This window comes from Cetorhinus maximus, chromosome 1 (assembly GCF_964194155.1).
Source record: "Cetorhinus maximus chromosome 1, sCetMax3.hap1.1, whole genome shotgun sequence".
Lineage (NCBI taxonomy): Eukaryota > Metazoa > Chordata > Chondrichthyes > Lamniformes > Cetorhinidae > Cetorhinus > Cetorhinus maximus.
The window spans coordinates 63,343,618-63,365,991 of record NC_135879.1 but is presented as its reverse complement, the minus strand read 5'-3'; the positions used below and the strand labels follow the sequence as shown (position 1 = coordinate 63,365,991).

General features: G+C 44.7%; 1 protein-coding gene across 3 annotated transcripts in view; it reads right to left on the bottom strand.

The window, feature by feature from the left end:
- fhip1aa (FHF complex subunit HOOK interacting protein 1Aa) overlaps positions 1-22,374 on the bottom strand; it is a 250,298-nt gene that overhangs the window by 82,677 nt on the left and 145,247 nt on the right. For all 3 annotated transcript variants that reach the window (XM_078541265.1, XM_078541270.1, XM_078541273.1), the window contains exons 3-4: positions 11,269-11,497; positions 3,717-4,340 (exon numbers count right to left, since the gene is read on the bottom strand). In XM_078541265.1, the coding sequence (XP_078397391.1) occupies positions 3,717-4,340; positions 11,269-11,370 (726 nt within the window). In that variant the 5' untranslated portion in view covers positions 11,371-11,497. The remainder of the gene's footprint in view (positions 1-3,716; positions 4,341-11,268; positions 11,498-22,374) is intronic.

The window sequence follows — 22,374 nt, the reverse complement described above, 5'->3', positions numbered from 1 at the left end:
TGAGTAACTAATGAAAGGTCAGTGAAGATGGAAAAGGAGTCAGGACTAATGTCAGTCTGGTCTGCAGCGCTGGGAAGTATTGAGGATCCTAAGTTGCTAAGAATTCAGCAGATGGCAAGTTAAAATTGATTATTTTTGCCCAACAAAATGCAAGTTTATCAAGTGAGGAGACAGAAACCAAGTGAATTTAATGAGATGGGGATAAGACTTCTTAAGCTGCAGAGAGTCAAAGCCAGCTGATTTCAGAGAAACAAAGCAAGCAACATGGGCATCAGAAAAACATGGGCGTAGCGGGAGGCGATGGCGTAGTGGTATTGTCACTGGACAAGTAATCCAGAGACCCAAGGGAATGCTTTGGGGACCTGGGTTCAAATCCTGCCACAGCAGATGGTGGAATTTGAATTCAATAAAAATCTGGAATTAAAAGTCTAATGATGACCATGAAACCATTGTCGATTGTGGTAAAAACCCATCTGGTTCACTAATGTCCTTACCTGTTCTGGCAGTAATGTGGTTGACTCTTAAATGGCCTAGCAAGCCACTCAGTTGTATAAAACCACTACAAAGTTACTAAAAAGGAATGAAACCAGATGGACTACCTGGCATTGACCTAGGCACCAGAAACGACAAAGGCAAACTCAGCCCTGTTGACCCTGCAAAGTCCCCCTTACTAAGATCTGGGGGCTAGTGCCAAAATTGGGAGAGCTGTCACACAGACTAGTCATCCTCACAGAATCCTTAGACTGCTGCACCTTCCAAACCCACAACCACTACCATCTACAAGGGCAGTAGATAAACGGGAACACCATCACCTGGAAGTTTCCTTCCAAGTCACTCACCATCCTGGCTTGGAAATATAACACCATTCCTTCACTGTTGCTGGGTCAAAATCCTGGAACTCCCTCCCTAACAGCACTGTGGGTGTACCTACACCACATGGACTGATGCAGTTCAAGAAGGAAACTCACCACCACCTTCTCAATTAGGGATGGGCAATTAATATTGGCCCAGCCTGCAAAGCCCACATCCAATGAATGAAAAAAGAACATGGTTCCTTGGGATTTGAGAGGAAAACTGGAAGGAAAAAAAGACAGAAGGAGATGCAACTTGGGCTTCAACGAGAAGCAAAAGATGGCTGGACATAGAAATATGTAGAATAAGTCCACTGATAACACTTGGCATAACAAATTCTTTTCTTTATTCTTTCATGGGATGAGAGTGTCGCTGACAAAGCCAGCATTTGTTGCCCATCCCCAACTGCCCTCAATTCAAGTGCAATTAAGAGTCAAACACATTGCTGTGGATCTGGAGCCACATGTAGGCCAAACCGGGTAAGGACTGCAGATTTCCTTCCCTCAAGGACAATAAATGGGTCTTTACAAAAATCAATGATAATTTCATGGTCACCATTACTGAGACTAGATTTATATTCCAGATTATTAATTGAATTTATATTCTACCAGCTCTCGTGGTGGGATTTGAACCCATGTACACAGAGCATTAGCCTGGGCCTCTGGATTACTATCTCAGTGACATTACCACTAAGCCGCCATCTCCCCCTGATTAATAATCCAACATCATACCAACAAGCGTACAATAACAAGTAAAATATACACCTCCTGTGATTTTAACGCCCACTGTTTCCAAATTGCAGATAAGCTTCATGTATTATTCAGGGATGAGTTAGGTTTTAAGAAAGAATTGTTCTTGGAATGCAAACAACACTGTATTTACTGCCAACTCTAAGGGCATTGTCAACCATATAGCGCAAGACCAGAGTCACATAGAAGCCAAGCTGGGTAGGGATGGGCAGTGTGCTGCGTTAGTGAACCAGTTGCGTTTTTATGATGATTCAGTGGCTTTCATAGTAACCTTTCTGATGCTAACCACAAATTAACAGATTTAATTAATTCAACTTCACAACTGGAATTTGAATCCTTGATCTTCGATTGTTGGTCCGATAGCTGGCTTCGTTAACAAATGTCCAAAAAAAGAGCTTCACTTCCCTGATTTGCTTCAGTAAAAAGAGCTTCTGCTTGTTGTCAGCCTATCAGTGTGACTGGATGCCAGGCACGAAAACCAATGGCAGGAGGCCTCAGCTAGAGGCTGTTGGGAGATTCCCAGGATGGAGAAGAGGATGATAGGCTATCACAGAAGTGAGAGGAACTGAAAATTGAGAAATGAGGACTGGGGATGGGGTGGGGCCAGAAAAGCCACCCAAGGAGTGGGCTGAGAGATCAATACTCCAGATTTTCATGACCTTGCAAAGGGAACATGCTGGCTGTTCTTTGACTATCTAAAAAGCTAAAAGTACTAATTCAGAGAGGCCATTGCAGGAGGGAAAGTATGAGCAATTGGGCTAGGGTGGGGTGCTGGAAGGCAAGGTTAATGATCAAAGCAGGTGCAAGGGTGACAGAGGCCATTATCGGCACAAGGGAGGCAGAGGGTTTCTTTGAGAAGCAGTGGGGAGGGAGAACTCCTATTCCTCCTGATCAGAAGGAATGCTGTAAAGGGACTTACCTCCTTGAACCGGCAGCTCTCACCTCCCTTACATTGCTGGGTTCACTGACCTTTGGGAAACCACAGCAACAGTAAAATTTACATCAGGCTCCTCACTGCACTGTGGCAGCCAAATTAAAATGCAAAAGCTACCACTGTTAAAACAACAATGATATGATTGTGGCCTTTACTCCACTTTCCTGCCTGCCCCCCATAACTTTGGACTTAATCAAAAATCCATCTAACTCAGCCTTGAATATATTCAATGATCCAGCCTCCCCTACTCTTTGGGGTAGACAATTCTAAAGACTAATGACTCTCAAAGAAGAAATTTGTACTTTCAATGTAGAACTTTACCCACAACAATGCTAATTCAAAAATACATTCAGACTGCAGTTCTAATCTAAACGATATTTTCCCAGGCTGTTTGCTGCATTGACATAATTCATGAACAGATGTCTGAAACATAAGGGCACTTAGGTTGTGAGCATAACATCGAAAGGTTTTTGAAAGAAGTGCTTTAGCATTTACAGCAATCTTTTCTAGATATTTTGTGTCTATTGAACATCGCTAAGTACACAATTAGAATCCCTCAGTGCTTAGAGCAGAGCTGTAAATCCACAGATTTCTTAATAAGCCTTTGCCTTGCACTGCTAGACTCGCCAGAGTCACTGTGTAAACCAGGATGTGTTTACTTTAATGGATAAAAGCCAGTTCATGGGTGGAATTAACCTAAAATACAATAGAGCTGTGAAGCTTATCAGATGACACAACCTGGTAGCGACAGACTCCACAGCTACTGCAGAACAACTGCTTGCATTTATATAGTGATTTTAATACAGTAAAACATCCCAAAGAGCTTCCCAGGAGTGGAATTGGGCAAAAATTGGCAGTGAGCCAATACAGGAAACATTAGAACAGTGCCCAAAAGCTTCACAATGTGTAATTAGAGGAAATATCTGCTCATCCATTAATGGACATCAGACGAGCAACCTGACCACACAAAGGCAATGGCGGGGTCAAGAGAGATGGTCTTCATAAAGCCCGATAAGCAGGTCAAGTGCAAGTTTACAGAATTATAGAATGCAGTTTCTACCAACTGCAATTATTCTGGACTGTTTGTTTTTGAGCTTATTATAATTCATGTTACCTTTGTGGTTGATTCCCTCTAATTATTAGGAGCCACAATTATTAGCATTAAATGTTTAAACACTTACTGGACAGAAGTATGTATTTTCCACGATATGTTTTGCCACATCACGTTCACCTGACATAGACATGATAAACAGCAATGCATCTCGAGCCTGTTGTCCTACTCCTCCCTCTCGGTGAATGAAGGGAATCAGTAGGGAGAAGATGAGGAAGTTTGTTGCTCCCTGGTCTTCACTAGTGTGGAAAAAGAGTTCCAGGATGGAAGAGTCCTTGGCCAGGATGGAACAGAGCTGATTAAGCAATAAAACCAGCTCCGTTTCCACAGTGGGAGTAGTAGCCTCGGAGCACACACTTAACATCATCATTAAGGGCTTCAGGATTGGCTTGTGGTGCAGCAGAGGCTGATGGCATTGAGTGACCAACATTTCATACATTTTTATCTGCTCGATTTTCATTTCATCTGTGAACTGCCTTCGAAGACTCCACAGGAAAAGTTTCTCCATGACATTTTCTGTCACCACAAACTCCAGAATGGGACCCATGGCAGCATCTTCAGCTCGCTCTTCAATCAACAGAAAGATCATGTGCTCCACATAATTCTGGACAGCGCTAGCTTCATCAGGAGGGATAGCCCCGTGTTTTGCACTGGAGTTCTTCAGTGGGTCGTGCCTTTCTAAAATCTTTACCACCTGTGCAGAAATAAGGTTTGCTTATATTAGTCACATCACAAAAGGTCAATCTGCAACTTTAAAAATTAAATCGCAATTAGGGTAGCAACTCAGAGTTACAATGAGTGTCAGCGTGCCAGGGATAGAAAGGAGTGGAGGGAAAAATCAATCCATGTTTTAACTTCTGGTTGCTGTCCAGTGACCTCTGTATTGGAAAGTGCATGTAACATATCACTGGGCGAGGGCAGGTCAGGCTGGATTAATGACTGTGCAATGCGGATGACACCACCATGGTGTGTGTCAATAAACAGCTTTCCAGACCAGGAGGTACAGCTTAACAGTGCCCAATCTTTCTTTCATCCCAAGGCCACAAATTCATTGGATAGGGACTGATTTCCTCCTCTATTTTCAGAGGCACTGAGCCAACTGCACACTAACAATAAACTAGATGACATCAACAAACATAGAACAATCAAATCTGACACCACCCAGATCTTGTAGTTCAACAACTTACTGGATAAACTTGACAAGTCACAAGGAAAACCATCGAACCTAACATGTTTCTCTTGAAATATGGGTTGACAGATGAGGGAAGAGCTGGGTCACAAAACACTTAACTACAGAAGGCTGAGTAAACTAAGACCGTTGGCTGGTGCTGTGAATTGGGAGTGACTTCCATCGTTGTTGGTGGAGGCACTTGCCTCCTTCACACTTCCACCCCTCTTTAGAAGGCAGCCTCCAAAAAGCAAGTGGATTGAAAATGGAAAATAATGACAGTTTCAATGTTTTGCTCAGGTCAGAGCTAGGAAGAAAATGAGGCCAGAATTTTACACTTGCCACCCTCCCCGCCCCAGCGGGTTCCGAGGCAGGTGTGGGGAGGCAGGTGGGCGAGCGTGAATTCCCTCCGGGATCCCGCCCGCCCTGACCTGGTAGTGATTTTATGGTGAGGGGGGACACAGCCGCGGATGGGAAGCCTGTCCTTGCCCCAGTTGAGACCCTAAAGTGGACACAATTGAGTGGCCACAATTAAATGGCCCTTAAGTGGCCTCAATTTTTAGGTTGGCGGGGATGACAGCTTATGGAGGGAAGGCCAAAAATAAACTGAGTTCGATCTCGGGTGGGAAGGTGAGGGGAGAGCCTCCATTAGAGGACCCCTTCTGACTGGGGGTGCCCTCCCCTTGGGGACCAGTGACCTCTGGCCTTTCCCTCACCCTGCCCTCCGCCTTATCCCCACACCTCCTCGTGACCCCTACCCTCCACGCCCTGGGACCCCTGCCGCTTACCTGTCCTCCTGGTCCAGGAACTTAGTTCCAGGCAGCTCCCTGCAGTGCCTCTTTTGGCCTTTGCAGCGCTGTACCTGAAGGGACTTGAGAGTTGCTGGCCAATCTGATTGGGCGGCAGCTCTTTAAGGTGGGACTTCCTCCCAAGTGAGGGCAGCAGTCCCGCCTTACGCCAATCAATGCTTGTTAGAGCGTAAATTGGTATCAGGGCTGCTGGAGTCAGCGGGGGTGTGTTCCCCTTCAACTCCTTGGATGGTGGGGGGCGCGGGCTGAGCCCCTGCCATCTTGAAAATTCAAGCCTTAGTTTCGGTGGACAGAGCATCAGTAGTGCTCTTCTCAAGGGTAACAAATGCTGACTTGGACAGAGACACTCACCTCGCAAATAAATAAAAAAAACTTAACTTTTTGACGAAGCAGAAAATGGAGGGTTCATTCCTTCTGAACCGTTAAGTAGGTTAACAGATTGGAGTACAATTCTTTAATAAGCAAGTTCCATCAACAGAGAATACAAATTTATTTTAGGTGTTAGCGAACACACTATCAAAGGAAAATAAACCCCATGGAGGCCTGAGCGCCTCTTAATCCAGATAAAAATCATAAATTTGAGGAAGATAGGATTTTTTTTTAAAGTCAATGATTTTATTCGTCTTTTCATACAGGTACCTAGGGCAGAATTTCGCCCTTGTCAGGCAGGCTTGGCGGGGGCGGGCAGGAAGCCAGCCGCTGCCCATGATCGAGGCTGGGAGGTGATTTCACGCTGGTGGGCCAATTAAAGTCCGCCCAGCGTGAAACGCGAGCAGCAATGCTCAGCGCTGCCTGTGCGGATGGGGGAGGGGGCGAACCCGAACTTCGCAAATGTGCGTGAGTGAGTGCTTGATAATCTCCCTGAGGCACAGAGCTGCCTCAGGGAGATGAAGAGTTTAAAGAAATAAATTAATTAAAAATGTTATAAAACATGTCCCCCTACTGTGGCTTCGTCACATGAGTAGGGACATATTCTTAGTTAAGTTTTTTAATTTTTATCTTAATTTTTATTTGCTTTAGGAAACCTCATCCCGCCCGTGGATGAGGTTTCCTAAAAAGTGCAAAGGCCGCTTGGCTTTTTCATTTGTCCGCCAATTGTCAGGTTGGACGGGCAGGGGAAAAATTTCTTATTATCTTGTTAATGGCCTTAATAGGCCTTTTAATTGTCAGCGGGCGCGCTGCCGACTTGGGCGCGCACCCGCTGATCGAAATATCGCGCGACTGCTTGTTGACGTTGGGACGCTCGCCCAATGTCAACGCTCGTCATTTTACGCTCAAGCGGGTCAGGCGTCCGCCCGCTGAGGTAAAGATTTTGCCCCTAGTTTTTGTGCTGCTCAACAAATCCATTGGAGCCAAGTAAATCCACCATAAGAATATCAGAAATCGGAACAGGAGTTGGCCATACAGTCCCTTGCACCTGCTCTGCCATTCAGTACGATCATGGCTGATCATCTGCCTCAACACCACTTTCCTGCCTGATCCTCATGTTCCTCAATTCCCTAAGAGACCAAAAATCTCTCTCTCCCAGTCCTGAATATACTCAACAATGAAACAGCCACAACCCTCTGGGATAGAGAATTTCAAGGACTCATAACTTTCCAAGTGAAGAAATTTCTCCTCATCTCAGTCCAAAACGATCAACCCCTTATCCTGTGCCCCTGTGTTTTAGATTTCTCAGCCAGAGGAAACAATCTCTCTAAGTTTATCCTGTCAAGCCCTTTCAGAATTGTGTATATTTCAATAAGATCTCCTCTCATTCTTCTAAACTTCAGAGAATGTAGGCCCCATTTAGTCAACCTCTCATCATAGAGCAACCCTCTCATCCCAGGGAGCAATCTAGTGAACCTTTGCTGAATCTCTTCCAAGGCAAGTATATCCTTCCTTAGATATGGACACCAGAATTATGCACAGTATTCCAGTGGTCTCACTAAAGCCTTATATAATTGCAGCAAAACATCTTTGTTCTTGTACTCAAGTCCCCTTGCAATAAAAAGCCAACATGACATTTGCCTTCCCGATTTCTTGCTGTAGCTGCATTCTAACTTTCTGTGGTCCTTGTAAGAGCACAAACAAGTCTCTCTGAACATGAACATGTGAAAGTTTCATGTCTTTCAAAAAATATTTGGCATTTTCATTTGCATTACTGAAGTGAACAGCCTTACACTTCCCTACATTATACTCCCATCTGCCATCTTGTTTCCAACTTACTTAACTTGTCTGTAGCTCTTTGCAGCCTATGTCCTCCTCACATCTTACATTTCCAGTTAGCTTTCTCAGCAGCAAGTTTGGATACATTACTCTCGGTCTCTTCATCTAAGGTATTAATATAAACTGTAAATAGTTGAAGACCGAGCATTCCACCAGTCACAGCCTGTCAACTTGAAAATACCCCACTTATCCCTAATCTCTGCTTCACGTCCATTAACCAATCCTCTATCCATGCTAATATATTACTAACCCCATGAACCCTCATCTTATGCAGTAAACTTTTACTGGCATCTTATCGAATGTCTTTTGGAAATCCAAGCATTCTACATCCGCTGGGTCCCCTTTATCTACCCTACAAGTTATATCCTCAAAAGACTCTAATAAGTATGTCAAACGCAATTTCCCTTGTAAAACCTTGTTGACTCTGTCTGATCATACGATGATTTTCTAAGAGCATCATTAAGATTTTCTTAATAATAGATCCCAGCGTTTAATGTCAGGTTAACTCGTTGGTAGTTCCCTGTTATCTCCCTGCCTCCTTTCTTGAACAGCAGTGTTACGTTTTTCTGATTTTTATTCGATTGGGGCTATTCGAGAATCCAGGGAATTTTGGAAAATCGTGATCAGTGCATTCATATGGACCAAAATTTCATCAATGCTACTTCATATGGATTAAAAATATACATCTACTAAAATGAAACTCAAAGCATAAAATTAACTGTGGAAATGCTAAGTGGCATATTTATAACAAGAATAGAAAATGCTGGAAAGACTCAGAAGGTTAGGCACCATTTGAAGGAGAACAGATGAGTTCATAGTTCATGCGTGGCCTCGAACCCTTCATCAGAACTGGAAGATATTTCCGACTGTAAAAGCAATTAAATAGTTAATCTGCTCTCTCCACAGATTCTGCTGAGTGCTTCCAGCATTTTCTGTTCTTCTTTCCGATTTCTAACATCTACAGTATTTTGCTTTTTTTCGGCATATTTATAACTCGGAACAAGAATAGAAGTCTAGAGACGTGTTCAGCTGGTCCAGCCGTGTGGCAAGCAACATGCTTAGTTAGTGCTAGCAGCATTGCAATGGTGAAAAAATTATTTTAAAGCAACAGTGAAAATCAAAAAAACCCAGAATATCTTATTACACGCCAACAGCGCCAAAAGAAATACTTGCAAAAAGTAAACTGGTCATTCAAACACACAGTGAAATGTCAAAACTCTAAAGGAGTAGCTAAACACTGAGAGAAAGGATGTTGCAACAAAAAAAAAATACCAATCAGGGTTTACATAACATTTCAGTGCCAAGAGACTGGGATAAAGTTACCAGGCTGGTCTGCTAAAGTCTCATCAATTTTTAACAAGTTTCTCCAGTCTTGGTTTGTTTGAAGAACTATCCCACAAACTTGTCAAAATTCTCATGTCATATTAATTTGTCTCTGAATGTAAACCCTGCTAGTATAATTACATTTACCACAAATTTTAAGGAGTTGTTAAAAATCAGCAAGGTCATGGCAGAAGTAATTAAATAAAGCAACAATTTTACAGCCAACACCTTAACATTTGTGGAATGTGGAAGATGACATTGAGAACATGGTACAAGGTAAAACAAAACTTTTCTGCATTTAATTTCTACAACAACATGTAATGTAATATAATAAAACATCCCACATGAGCTTTATGAAACAAAGCTTAACACTTAGGCTAGATGGTCGAAAGCTTGGTCAAAGGGATAGGTGGTAAGGAGTCTCTTAAAGGAGGGGAGGGAAACAGACGGATGAGTTAGGGAGGGAACTTTAGAATTTAGGGCCTTGGCAGTTGAAAACACAGCCACTAATGCTGGGGCAATTAAAGTCAGGGACGGGCATGAGGCCAATATTAGGAGTGCAGATATCTCTGAGGGCTGGTCAGTTTAAAGAGATAGGAAGGGTGAGGCCATGGAAACATAACAAGGGTGGGATATTTTAAACCAGGAGTCAATGTAGGTCAGCAAGCACTGGGATGATGGGTGAACAGGACTTGATGCAAGTAAGGGCATTGGCTTTCGATTACCTCAAGTGTACGGATGGTAAAACGTGGGAGACCAGCCAGCTGTGCAATGGAATAGTCAAGTCTAGAGGTAACAAAGGCATGAATGAAGGTTTCAGCAGCAGATGAGCTGAGACCAGGGCAAAGTCGTGGAACTGGAAATAGGCAGTCTTAGTGACGGTATGGATATGTGTTGGAAATTCATCTCGGGTCAAATTTGGCATTAAGGTTTTGAACAATCTGGTGGACAGAATGTACCAGACAAGGTGAGGGATGGGATCAGGGTAGGACTGGAACAAAGAATATTCAATGTTTCTCACGCAAAGGCAGGCAGCATTTATTTGCATGAAGTGGCTGCAGTCAAAGTTGTTCAATGTGAGAACAAGTGCAACCAGGTGGAGGAGGATGATGATGGATGGGGATTGGTTGGGCCTCTGTTCAAGGAAGAAGCAGAGAGCCTTCAGACTTTCCAGGTAGTGAATGGAGGGGCGGAGGGCTTGAAAGTCCATGGTGAAGAGGAAACTGTTAGGCCAGGAAACTGAAAACTATTGGAGTGGTAGAGGGCGTTAGAAGAGATGCAGATGCAGATCAGAAGAGACTAGACAAGGGGAGAAAAAGCTTGAGATAAGCGATCATAGATTTTCATAGTGCCCCAATTATACATAACCTGCTTCCTTCCAAAGCTCTAGGACTGCCCTGGTAGACATATCAGGGGGGACCTTTAGCACACAAAACAGTGGCTTGGAGGCAGGTGGAAGTGAACATTTAAAAATTTTGAACCGCGACCTCAAGGCGCCCACTTCCAGGTTTAACAAAGGCAGGACAAAGGTGAACAATTTAAATATCTCAATGAAATCGGCAGCTGTTGATTTAACCTGCTTTGCAGGCCTTGGGAAACATGGCAGCTGAGGTGAGGTGAGATCAGTCTCGGGAGAAAAGATAAGTACCTTTACACAACCCCTTGCGAGCCAGGCAGGAATTCTTCCCCCAGGCCCCCCAAGTTCCCCCATCCCACCACCCATACAAACGCCCAGGGTTGGGAATCAGACCACCCCAGGATTGGGGGATCAGAACCTTACCCTACACCCCAAGTTGAATCCATCACCAGGTACATCCCTGCCAGGATCATGTCCTAAGGCCTGTTCTGCAATGCTACCTGCCTGACTAGAAGCTAAGCCTGCCAATCAGGCCGACTTGAAGCGGGAAGCCTGTTCAAAAGGTCAAAAGACGCAGTGAAGACTTTCAACGAATGTGAAAACCCGGGCTTCCAGGCAAAGCTCCACAATCCCCTGCCTATGGAGCTCACCTCTGTTAACACCCTGGCCATCATTTCAGCCTCTTCTTGTCCCATGGAACTTATTTCTTCACATTTATAAATGTCATTTAATTTGGCTGATGTACAGACAGACTTACCTGAGCCCAGTGGTTTTTAAACACAATGGTGCAGGTTTCTGAGTCCACACTGGAGAGACTCGGGATCTGTTGATTCTCTTTGTTAATGGCAGCTGAAGCCATGTCATTGAGTGGATCTGTTTTAGACCATATCAGAAGTATGCCAGCAGAAAATGTTCAATCGTTTCTGCAGTCTCACGGTTCCAACCACCATGCCGTACAAAGGCTGTCTAGTTTGTTTTGCATTAACCTGGAAGAGATTTAAAAAATGTCAGAACACCGTCAAATCCATGAACTGAACAGAAATGCACCTGATTATTTTAGATAAAGGCCCATGTTCTCATGTCTTCAGGAACTTATTTTTCTACACAGTTTTAAAACACAGCAAGATCGAAAATGTTTTTTTTAAAAAATCAGACTCTGCAGGGAGTGACTTAATTACTGTAAAATTTGCAAAGAGTTAAGTGCAACTTACCTTGTCATCTCCAACCTTACATTGAAGGGAATTTATTCTTCACCTTATATATCACCACACCTAGCACCTCAAGGCCCTATTGGCTCTGTTCCAGTCACAAAGTGATTATGCAGGTTAATTGGGCTGATTCATGGGAGATTTTACACTCAGCTTTATGTTCATTAGTTTAGGTGGAAACTTGGGAAGAATTTCACCTCAGCCAAGTGGGCACATTTGGCACAATGTCCAGATTCCACCCACCAAGGAAATGGCAGGCCAAGATCGTTTACTACTCAGAGATATAAAAAGGAGGTCTAAAGATAATTAGGTAGCACAACATGAAAGGCAGGATAGTGGTGAGATGGGAAACAAAAACAAAAATACCTGGAAAAACTCAGCAGGTCTGACAGCATCTGCGGAGAGGAATACAGTTAACGTTTGGAGTCCGTATGACTCTTCAACAGAACTAAGGAAATATAGAAATGCGGTGAAATATAAGCTGGTTGAAGGTGGGACAGGTGAAGCTGGATAGAGGGCCAGTGATAGGTGGAGGCAAAGAAGAGATTGCCAAAGATGTCATAGACAAAAGGACAAAGGGGTGTTGACGGTGGTGATATTAGCTAAGGAATGTGCTAATGATGACATTAAGGGTAGAAAACAGGATGAGCAAGGTACAGATAGCCCTAGTGGGGGTGGGGTGGGGGGAAGGGATCGAAATAGGCTAAGAGGTAGAAATAAAACAATGGATGGAAATACATTTAAAAATAATGGAAATATTTGGGAAAAGAAAAAGATATATAAAAAAATATATTAAAAATTATAAATTATTGGAAAAAGGGGGATCGGAAAGGGGGTGGGGATGGAGGAGAGAGTTCATGATCTGAAGTTGCTGAACTCAATATTAAGTCCGAAAGGCTGTAAAGTGCCTAGTCGGAAGATGAGGTGCTGGTCCTCCAATTTGCGTTGAGCTTCACTGGAACATTGCAGCAGGCCAAGGACCGACATGTGGGCATGAGAGCAGGGTGGTGTGTTGATATGGCAAGCGACAGGGAGGTCTGGGTCATGCTTGCGGACAGACCGAAGGTGTTCTGCAAAGCGGTCACCCAGTCTGCGTTTGGTCTCTCCATTGGGAGCAGCGAATGCAGTAGACTAAATTGAGGGAAGTGCAAATGAAATGCTGCTTCACTTGAAAGGAGTGTTTGGGCCCTTGGACGGTGAGGAGGGGGGAAGTAAAGGGGCAGGTGTTGCACCTTCTGCGGTTGCATGGGAAGGTGCCGTGGGAGGGTTCAGGTGTAGGGGATGATGGAGGAGTGGACCAGGGTGTCTCAGAGGGAACGATCCCTGTGGAATGCCACCAGGGTGGATGAAGGGAAGATATGTTTGGTGGTGGCATCATGCTGGAGTTGGCGGAAATGGCGGAGGATGATCCTTTGAATGCGGAGGCTGGTGGGGTGATAAGTGAGGACAAGGGGGACCCTATCATGGTTCTGGGAGGGAGAGGAAGGTGTGAGGGCGGATGCGCGGGAGATGGGCCGGACACGGTTGAGGGCTCTGTCAACCACCGTGGGTGGAAAACCTCTTATACGGAAGAAGGAAGACATGTCAGAGGAACTGTTTTTGAAAGTGGCATCATCAGAATAGAAGCGACGGAGGCGAAGGAACTGAGAGAATGGGATGGAGTCCTTACAGGAAGCGGGGTGTGAGGAGCTGTAGTTGAGATAGCTGTGGGAGTCGGTAGGCTTGTAATATTGGTGGACAGTCTATCACCAGAAATTGAGACAAAGAGGTCAAGGAAGGGAAGGGAAGTGTCAGTGATGGACCATGTGAAAATGATGGAGGGGTGGAAATTGGAAGCAAAATTAATAAATTTTTCCAGGTCCAATCGAGAGCATGAAGCAGCACCGAAGTAATCATCGATGTACCAGAGAAAGAGTTGTGGGAGGGGGCCGGAGTAGGACTGGAACAAGGAATGTTCCATATACTCCATAAAGAGACAGGCATAACTGGGGCCCATGCGGGTACCCATAGCCACACCTTTTATTTGGAGGAAGTGAGACGAGTCTAAGGAGAAATTATTCAATGAGAGAACAAGTTCAGCCAGACGGAGGAGAGTAGTGGTGGATGGGGATTGTTCGGGCCTCTGTTCGAGGAAGAAGCAGAGAGCCCTTAGACCATCCTGGTGGAGGATGGAGGTGTAGAGGGATTGCACGTCCATGGTGAAGAGGAGGCGGTTGGGGCCAGGGAACTGGAAATTGTTGATATGATGTAGGGTGTCAGAGGAATCGCGGATGTTGGTGGGAAGAGACTGGATAAGGGGAGAGAGAATGGAGTCAAGATAGCAAGAAATGAGTTCCGTGGGGCAGGAACAGGCTGACACGATCGGTCTGCCGGGACAGTCCTGTTTGTGGATTTTGGGTAGGAGGTAGAAGCGGACCGTCCGAGGTTGGGAGACTATGAGGTTGGAAGCTGTGGAAGGAAGATCTCCAGAGGAGATGAGGTCAGTGACAGTCCTAGAAACAATGGCTTGATGTTCTGTGGTGGGGTCATGGTCCAGGGAGAGGTAGGAGGAAGTGTCAGCGAGTTGACGCTCAGCCTCTGCGAGGTAGAGGTCAGTGCACCAGACAACAACAGCACCACCCTTGTCAGCAGGTTTGAAATCTATGTCAGGTTTGGACCTGAGAGAACGGAGTGCAGCAAGTTCAGAAAGAGACAGGTTAGAGTGGGTGAGAGGAGCAGAGAAATTAAGACGACTGATGTCACGCCGAAAAGATCAAGAGAAGGTTAGAATCCAGAGGGAGGGGTCCAGGTGGAGGGAGAATATTGGAGGCGAGTAAAAGGATGCGTTGAACGGGGAGAGGAACATTCCTTGTTCCAGTCCTACTCCGGCCCCCTCCCACAACTCTTTCTCCGATACATCAATGACTGCTTCGGTGCTGCTTCATGCTCTCGTCTGGACCTGGAAAAATTTATTAATTTTGCTTCCAATTTCCACCCCTCCATCATTTTCACATGGTCCATCTCTGACACTTCTCTTCCCTTCCTTGACCTCTCTGTCTCAATTTCTGATGATAGACTGTCCACCAATATTCATTACAAGCCTACCGACTCCCACAGCTACCTCGGCAACAGCTCCTCACATCCCACTTCCTGTAAGGACTCTATCCCATTCTCTCAGTTCCTTCGCCTCCGTCGCATCTGTTCTGATGATGCCACTTTCAAAAACAGTTCCTCTGACATGTCTTCCTTCTTCCGTAACAGAGGTTTTCCACCCATGGTCGTTGACAGGGCCCTCAACCGTGTCTGGCCCATCTTCCATGCATCCGCTCTCACACCTTCCTCTCCCTCCCAGAACCATGATAGGGTCCCCTTTGTCCTCACTTATCACCCCACCAGCCTCCACATTCAAAGGATCATCCTCCGCCATTTCCGCCAACTCCAGCATGATGCCGCCACCAAACACATCTTCCCTTCACCCCCCCCGGTGGCATTCCGCAGGGATCGTTCCCCCTGGGACACCCTGGTCCACTCCTCCATCACCCCCTACACCTCAAACCCCCCCCCACGGCACCTTCCCATGCAACTGCAGAAGGTGCAACACCTGCCCTTTACATCCCCCCCTCCTCACCATCCAAGGGCCCAAACACTCCTTTCAAGTGAAGCAGTATTTCACTTGCACTTCCCTCAATTTAGTCTACTGCATTCGCTGCTCCCAATGCGGTCTCCTCTACATTGGAGAGACCAAACGCAGACTGGGTGACCGCTTTGCGGAACACCTTCGGTCTGTCCACAAGTATGACCCAGACCTCCCTGTCGCTATTTCAACACTCCACCCTGCTCTCATGCCCACATGTCCGTCCTTGGCCTGCTGCATTGTTCCAGTGAAGCTCAACGCAAACTGGAGGAACAGCACCTCATCTTCTGACTAGGCATTTTACAGCCTTCCGGACTTAATATTGAGTTCAGCAACTTTAGATCATGAAATGTCTCCTCCATCCCCACCCCCTTTCCAATCCCCCTTTTTCCAATAATTTATAACTTTTTATATATTTTTTATATATCTTTTTCTTTTCTCACCTATTTCCATTATTTTAAAATGTATTTCCATCCATTGTTTTATTTCTACCTCTTAGCCTATTTCGATCCCTTCCCCCCACCCCACCCCCACTAGGGCTATCTGTCACTTGCTCATCCTGCTTTCTACCCTAAATGTCACTATTAGCACATTCCTTAGCTAATATCACCACCGTCAACACCCCTTTGTCCTTTTGTCTATGACATCTTTGGCAATCTCTTCTTTGCCTCTACCTATCACTGGCCCTCTATCCAGCTTCACCTGTCCCACTCCCCTTCAACCAGCTTATATTTCATCTCATTTCTATTTTTCCTTAGTTCTGATGAAGAGTCATACGGACTCGAAACGTTAACTGTGTTCCTTTACACAGATGCTGTCACACCTGCTGTGTTTTTCAGGTATTTGTGTTTTTGTTTCAGGTTTCCAGCATCCACAGTATTTTGCTTTTATCTTAGTGGTGAGATGGTGTTGGGGAGGAGAAAAGGAGAGAGGGGGTTAGTGTGATCGGGGGGGTGGGGTGAAGCAGGGGCCCCAGCACAATGTGGCGGGGGGGAGGCAGAGATCATGAGAGCGACGGCCTGAGCAGGGTGGGCCGCAAGAGAGATGGTGTCCAAGGGAGGCGGAAAGAGGAGGTAGCGTGATAGAGATGGAGCGAGTGTGATGCAATGGAGGGGGTAGATTGTTGGTGGTCTGGCCCGATTTCCTTGATCTGAGGAAAGAGAGGGTGGCAAGAATTGCTGGATTGAAGAGATAAGTGGGATACAGAGAGTATGAGAGCATCAGCAGACTATTTGATTGTGTGAGGCATCACATTTAAACTCAATCCTATCCCTAAATCAGTGTCAACACACACGTTCTAACAGGCACCATGGGTTAGCAAATATGAGTGGGAATCAAAGCTGCTGTCTTTACCATGAGACAATCAGCCAACTGCATTTTGTCCAGCTCAAAATCTGATATTGCAAGATGGCCGACGACTTGCAATTTCCACAGCTGAATATTACACATTTCGTTGTCATCTTGTTTCTTTGTGTTCAGATTATTCAGGCTATCTAGCTGTTTCTGTCCTTCAGGGGTGGAAGCACAATCTTCTGTCACTAGCTAATTAACTCAAAGGAAAATAGAAACAAAATGTGGAGGTCAGGACACAGCCCCAGCGTGGATCTGGGCAACACTTTCAACCTCAACATTTGAAGCCATTTGGACACAGCAGGCAAGAATCACAAACATTTGCAGTGTTAACTTTACCGTCTGTTGTCTTCACTGCTTCTTAACACGACCTCAGAGGAGGGCCTAATGCCAAATCTAGTCTGATACTCAGGGCCTTGCAGTTCCAAAATTCGACTCAGGAAATTCATGCCAGGTGAGTTAGCATTTAGAGCTCCCAGATGATTCCGTGGCTTTTGCCAGCAGGTAGCTGAGCCACGAAAGTTGGAGATAGAACCTGGGGCCACCTTCATGGGCAGAATTTTACGTTCCACGGGCAGGCGGGTGAGCGCCCGACCCGAACAGGTGTAAAATCACGCGAGATAGCATCGGGGGAAAGTCCCGAGTCATCACGCACTCATGCGATATTTCGCTTGGTGGGCACGCGTGGCAGTCGGAAGAGCCCCTGCTGACAATTAAGCGCATTAACGATTGTAAGTGACTTTTCGTGGCCCGTCCACAGGTGGCCTTTACATTTTTGATGAAACCTCCATATAGGATGATCTCAAATAGGATATAAAATCTCAAATAGGATATAAAATAGAAAGAAATATCTGGGGGCTGCATTTTTATGAGGTCTGCTTTCAGGTGCTTGATTGTGCTGCGTGGACATATTTTACAGCATTTCTATTGTTTCGTTTATTCTGTGGAGGTCTGCAGCTCCGAGGCAGCTGTCTGCCTTCAAGGAGCTCACTAGAAGCACTCACCCACGTCTGCGGAGACGTCGGTGCCCACCCTCTTCCCACTCCCACCCCGGCAGCACTGAGCTTTTCAGCAGCTGTTTCCAGCCAGTGTGAAATCGCGGTCGAGGGCCAATTGTAGTCGAGGGCCAATTTCCCATCTGCTCCCTGGGCACCAATCACATGCGCCCGGCGAGTGCAAAATTCAGGCCCATGTGTACAGAGTTAGCCAGGGGAATGTAGGTGGGGCACTTTTGAAGAGCAAGGGTATTCTCTCCGTGCTTTAGTCAACAGATGTCATTTAGTAACATTTGCCTCATTACTTTAGATGGTGACTAGCTGTGCAAAGATCAGCTGCCAAGCTTCGCTACAAACCGTGACATTGCAAAAATCATTAATTGACTTTGAAGTACTTTGCTAAATTCAGAGGATGTGGAAGGTGCAAAATAAATGCAAATTCTTTATTTTCTTTCCAAGCTTCCTGTTACTACCGAATGCGTACAGTATTTGATTTATTTTTGGAATTCAATTTATTCGGTTAATGGTCTAAACTATAGTTTTTGGAAGTTTTTTTTAAATATTGGGGTGGGCAAATATATATAATGGGAGAATAACCATTCTCAGGATGTAAAATATCAAGCTACCAATCATTAATCGCTTATGCCTAGTTGCCTTGAAGGTGGTGGTGGTGAGCTGCCTTCTTGAACCACCGCAGTCCGGTTGGTGAAGGTATGTCCACAGTGCTGAAGTTCCAGGGTTTTGACCCAGCACCAAGGGTCAAAATCCTGATCTCTCAATCTGGCCACCTGTCACACAAAATGCTATATGAATTTTATTTCCATGTCACTTTTCTCCCACTTTGATAACTAAAATTTCCCCAGCATGTGCAAAATAAGGCTTGAACAAAATGATAATTTCAGAAAGATACATACATCACAATAACAATTCAATTGATCAATTGTTTGTGCATTTTAATGCTTTCATTAAAATTTTTACTTCAAGGACTCAACCCTCTAACAGAAGCCTGAACTTGGACTTTATCCAGGGTTATAATTTGGAGCTGAATTGAAGCACATCTGATTTCCCAGGATATATCAATGCTTCTCAATCAATACTACTGATATCTTTCTTTAGGTTCTGGCACTTTTTGCTCCATAGCTTTTCTCTAAATAGTTCCAAAAAACAAGAGGACAATTTCTAAAGCTATAACTTATTTTGAGGGTTTTTTTGGTAAAAAAGGGAAAGGCAATTTCTGTGTGTAAATGAAAGGGAGGAAAAAATGATTTTGTGATTACACAATCTACTTTTATTTAGCATTTTACAAACTTCAAGGAGAGACAGCAAAATGATTATAAAATTCTCATGTCAGCATTTATAATGAAAATTACCTAGGTAAACTTGTCATGCATGTTTTACAGTTTAGTTGTGCGCGTATTAAGTTCAAAAAGAACCTCAGGCCGGGATTTTCTGGTTCTGCCACAGCAGACACGGTGAGTCATTCCAATCCCTGTTAACTTTGGCGGGACTGGAAGATCCCGCTGGCGAGAAGGGCTGGAAAATCCCGTCCTCAGAGTCTGAGACTCCAGCCCATATCAAGAACATACAAGAGCAGACAGATTGCTCACCTAGTGGCTGGAATTTGGGAAGGAAGGCGGTTCCGCAGTTCCACTGAGATTCCACCCTGTTTCCTTCAGACCTCTATATTCCAGCAGGTGGATGTAGGCCTCCCCCCACTCCACAGTAAGGAATGTATCTGGGGGAATTCCAAGGCTACACCTTAAATTCTGTCCATTTCATCCTAAAACCTTAACAAAATTCTTATGAGCTGTCTGGAGCAAAATAAACAATACTAGTTACGCAAAGCCTACTAATAAACAGCCCATGGATACAGTGAGGGACACAAATTCACACGGTCCTTAATTCCTCTGTTTAATGGTTGATCTGAGCAATGAAATAAAGAGCTAATTCTAGAAATCAAAAAACAGAACCATACAATCATGAAATGGTTACAGCACAGGAGGAAGCCATTTAGCCCATCATGACCTTGCCAGTTGTCTCCAAGAGCACTTTACTTATTCACACTCCCCCACCTGTTCCACGTACCCCTATAAATGTTTTCTCTCCAGGTAGTTATCCAATTTCCTTTTAAAAGCCACCATGGAATCTCCCTCCACCACACTCTTAGGCAGTGTGTTCAAGATCCTAATAATTCCCTATGTAAAGAAGTTTTTCATCATGTTGCCATTGGTTAATCTCTTGCCACACATTGCTCCTGACCCTTCCACTAATGTAACAGCTTCTCTCCATCTACTCTGTCCAGACCTCTCATGATCTTGAATACCCCTGTCAAAACTCCTCCCAATCTTCTCTAAGGAAAACAATTCCAGCTTCTCCAATCTATCCAGGCAATGAAACCCCTCATTCCTGGTACCATTCTCCTAAATCTTGTCTGCAACCTATCTAAAGCCTGCATATCCTTCCTAACGTGCAACCCAGAATTGGACACAATAGTCCAGCTGAGGCTGAACTGTGTTTTATAAAGGTTTACCATAACTTCCTTGTTTTTGTACTCTATACCTTTATTTATAAATCCCAGGTCGCTGGATGCCTTTTAACTACTTTCTCAAACTGTTCTTCCACCTTCAACAATTTGTGCAAATATACCGCCCCCCACCCCATGTCCCTCTGCTCCTGCACCCCCTTTAGAATTGTACCCTTTATTTTTTTTTGCTTTTTCCTCATTCTCTCTCTCAAAATGCATCACTTCGCACTTCTCTGCATTACATTTCATCTGTCACATGTTCACCTATTCCAACAGACAGTCAATGTCCGCTTGAGGAGTTTATCATTATCCTCCTCACAGTCCACAACACTTGGCAGTTTTATGTCACCTCCAAATTTTGAAATTGTGCCCTAAGTACCTAAATAGGTTATTAATATACTGCCAAGAAAAGCAATGGACCTAGTAATGACCCCAGGAAATACCTTTCTCCAGAATGTAAAACAACCATTCACCATTATTCTCTGTTTCCTGTCACTCAGCCAATTTTGTATCTATGCTGCCACTGGCCCTTTTATTCCACGGGCCTCTTTGCTGACAAGCCGATTATGTGGCACTTTATCAATACCTTTTGGAAGTCCATGTACACTACACAAACCACATCTACTCCCTCTGTTACCTCAACTGAAACTCAACCAAGTTAGCTCCCCTTTCTTAATTAATCTATCCTTGTCCAGCGAATGTTTATTTTGTCCCGGATTATCGTTCCTACAGACTTTCCCACCACTGAGGTTAAACTGACTGGCCTGTAGCTGTTGGTTTTATCCTCACACCCTTTTTTGAACAAGAATATAACATATGAAATTCTCCAGTCCTTTGGCACCACCCCTGTACTGAAGGAGGATTGGAAGATCACGGCCAGTGCCTCCAAAATTTCCACCTTTACTTCCTTTAGTATGCTCATATGTCTTCCATCCAGTCCTGGTGACTTTGCAACTTTAAGTCCTTTTTGAATTTTTAACCCATCCAGGATTTCAACTACCTCCACTTTCGCTATGACTATGGCAGAATCCTCTTCCTTGGTAGAGATAGATGTAAAGTACTTATTTAGTATCTCAGTCATGCCCTCTGTTTCCTTGCATAGGTCCCCTTTTTGATCTCTAATCACATCCACCCCTCCTCTTACTGTCATATTACTATTTATATGCATATAGAAGACTTTTGGATTCTCTTTTATGTTCACTGCCAGTCTCTTTTCATACCTCTCTTATTCCCTTTATAACTTCCCCTCTAAGCTCTCTACATTCAGACTAGGTCTTTCTTATATTCAACCTGATATCTGCAATTCGCACCCTTTTTCTGCTTCATCATCACTTTCATCATCCAGAAGATTTGGTTTTGTTTGTCATACCTTCCCCCTTGTAGCAATGTATCTCCACTGTACCGCAAACATCTCTGTAAAGGCAGCCCATTGTTCCATTGCAGGTTTACCCACCAATCTTTGATTCTATTTACTTAGGCCAGATCCATTCTCAACCCACTGAAATTGGGCCTCCCCTTGCGAGGGCATTGATCCAGGCTCTATTGAGGTGCAACCCCTCCAGCATGTATAAGTCATACATCCCCTAGGACCAGTCCCGATGTTCCAGGAACCTACAGCCCTCCCTATTGCGCCATCTCTCCACCATGCATTCATCTGCTTTATCCTCCTATTTCTGTACTCACTAAATATGGCACTGGCAGTAAATTTTGCCTGCAGGATCTCATCTCTTTCAACCTATGCCATTGATACTGATATTAACAACAACCTCTGGCTATTCACCCTCCTCTCTCAGAGTGCTCTACAGTCAGTGACATTCTTGACCCCGGCACCAGTGAGGCAACACACCACCTGCCTATTCCCCTAACTATAGAATCTCCTATCACTATTGCTTTCTCACTTCCTCCTGCCCCCCCACCCCCTGCCACCCATGGCACAATGGACTTTGCTCCGACTGCACTGTCCAGAGGAACCATCACTATCAGCTGAATTCAGAACTGCATGTCAGTTGGAGTGTGAGATGGGGAATCCAGAACTCCTGACTGGCTTAGTCATCCTTGATTTCCTGGTAGCCACCCACTTTCTCTGCATGTGCATCTTTAAGCTGTGGGGTGACCACCTCATGAAACATGCTATAGACATAGCTTTCGGCCTTGCAGATGCACCTCAATGACA